Source organism: Coptis chinensis, chromosome 1, assembly GCF_015680905.1.
Source record: "Coptis chinensis isolate HL-2020 chromosome 1, ASM1568090v1, whole genome shotgun sequence".
Taxonomy (NCBI): Eukaryota; Viridiplantae; Streptophyta; class Magnoliopsida; order Ranunculales; family Ranunculaceae; genus Coptis; species Coptis chinensis.
This window is the reverse complement of record NC_141456.1, coordinates 23881887-23883570: the sequence shown is the minus strand read 5'-3', so window position 1 is coordinate 23883570 and position 1684 is coordinate 23881887. Positions and strand designations below refer to the sequence as shown.

Sequence of the window (1684 nt, the reverse complement as noted above, 5' to 3'; positions counted from 1 at the left end):
CCCAAAACCCAATTCTTTCAGTCCAAAAAGGCCTCTTCAGCTGCAGTTGACTTCAACAGACTTTTCGTCCACTTCTGCTCCTCTGATTGGTTTAAGGCTTAAATCATTGGAAAGCTTTTTTTGAGCCGGTCGTTTTGACATAAGGTAGGCCCAATTCCAAGGTCTGAGTCCAAAGATACGGCCTTCGGAAATTCTGCTGACTTTGTGTGCTATTTCTGCCCGCGTCGACTTTTCAGCTTTTGACCAGGCTTTAGAAAGGCTTTGTCTTCTTGAATCTTAGCCTTTAATCACAGAACTACTTAGCAACCGACCTTTGCTCATTTATCTCGCTAAAGTGGCACATTTCTGCACATAATGGACTTTGAAGCCTGAAATACATAAAAACACGTAATCAGTACTAACTCTTAATTATTACTCACATAATTGGTCTAAAAGTATGATGGTTAAGGGGTTAAAACTATAGTTTTGGGCTCTTATCACTCATCAAAGACATGAAATCTTATGCAGTGGTGAACATGTTTAATTTGCACTGTGCACAAACTTCAACGCAACGAGTGGTCATGAAGTGTAAGGCTCCCGGTTGTACATTTCATCTTTATGCAAAACCCACGACTACCTCTGATAAATGGGTTATTAGCACCTTAAGAGCAGCTCACACTTGTGCACAAGATCAGGATGTTGAAACAAATCCACAAGCAAAGGCGTCATGGGTAGCACAAATAGTTAACGTAAAACTTAGGGATAACGAAGAATTGCAGCCAAAACATTTACAACAGGAGGTCAAAGGAATCCACCATACTGAAATATCATATAAGATAGCTTGGAAAGCAAAGCAAATTGCACTGAACAAGGTAGAAAACAAAGAATGAGGTATTAGAAAATATATGTCCTGTCAGCAATATGTTTACTAACACGTAGGAAGTGGGAGTTTAAACTTTGCGTGTTATCTTTTCCATGTAGATTACAGGTAGCTTCAACACCCGTACTACCAGCAACATGTTTAATAACACGTAGCAAGTGGTTGGTTTTTACTCATTTTGTTATATTTTTCATGCAGATTAGAGGTAGTTTCGGTCAATCATATCAAATATTGCCTACTTATTGCAAAGAGCTTAAAAAGATTGATCCATGTTGTTTCACCGAGATACAGACAACGCCACATGAGCACAAATTTAAACATTTTTTTTGGAGTTATGGAATCACAGTTCGTGCTTACAAAAGATATCTCCGTCCTTTGGTTATGATTGATGGTACGTTCTCAAAAGGTAGGTATAAGTATGTAATACTCACATCCCTTGCTGTTGATGCAGATAGTCATTGCTTTCCGATTGCAGCTGCAATTGTCCCAAAAGAGATCAACGACCATTGAATTGGTTCTTGGAGAGATTGAGGGACCATGTTGTAGGATCTACAGAGAGTTTTGTTCTTCTATCAGACTGACATAGTAGCATTCTTCAAGCAGTTCCTAAAATTCTTCCAAACGCACACCATTGCTTTTGTGTGCAACACATGTCAAACAATGTTAGCAAACAAGACACCAAATAGAGGGTTAAGAATGCCGAGAAACCTTTGATAAAGCTGAGTTTGTTAGAATTATGGGTCACATCTAGTGCAGTGACGATAAAGCTTATGTAAAGTTAGTTAGAATTCCTATAGAATCATGGTGCAATGCCTTTGCTCCAAT

The 1684-nt window shown here is 38.7% G+C and overlaps 1 protein-coding gene across 1 annotated transcript; it reads left to right on the top strand.

Moving 5' to 3' along the window:
* Positions 1–491: 491 nt before the first annotated feature.
* LOC147523047 (uncharacterized) lies at positions 492–1369 on the top strand. The gene is made up of 3 exons (XM_086569383.1): positions 492–851; positions 1058–1250; positions 1311–1369. Exons 1-3 carry the CDS (start codon positions 492–494, stop codon positions 1367–1369), a joined length of 612 nt encoding a protein of 203 aa, XP_086425509.1.
* The last annotated feature ends 315 nt before the right edge of the window (positions 1370–1684 follow it).

Bases quoted from the DNA above. Each gene is read 5' to 3' on its own strand.
- LOC147523047 (XM_086569383.1), top strand. From the start codon at position 492: ATGAAATCTTATGCAGTGGTGAACATGTTTAATTTGCACTGTGCACAA. The intron at 852-1,057 runs GTAGAAAACAAA...TTTTTCATGCAG, and splicing joins AGCAAATTGCACTGAACAAG to ATTAGAGGTAGTTTCGGTCA. The intron at 1,251-1,310 runs GTACGTTCTCAA...CTGTTGATGCAG, and splicing joins TCCTTTGGTTATGATTGATG to ATAGTCATTGCTTTCCGATT.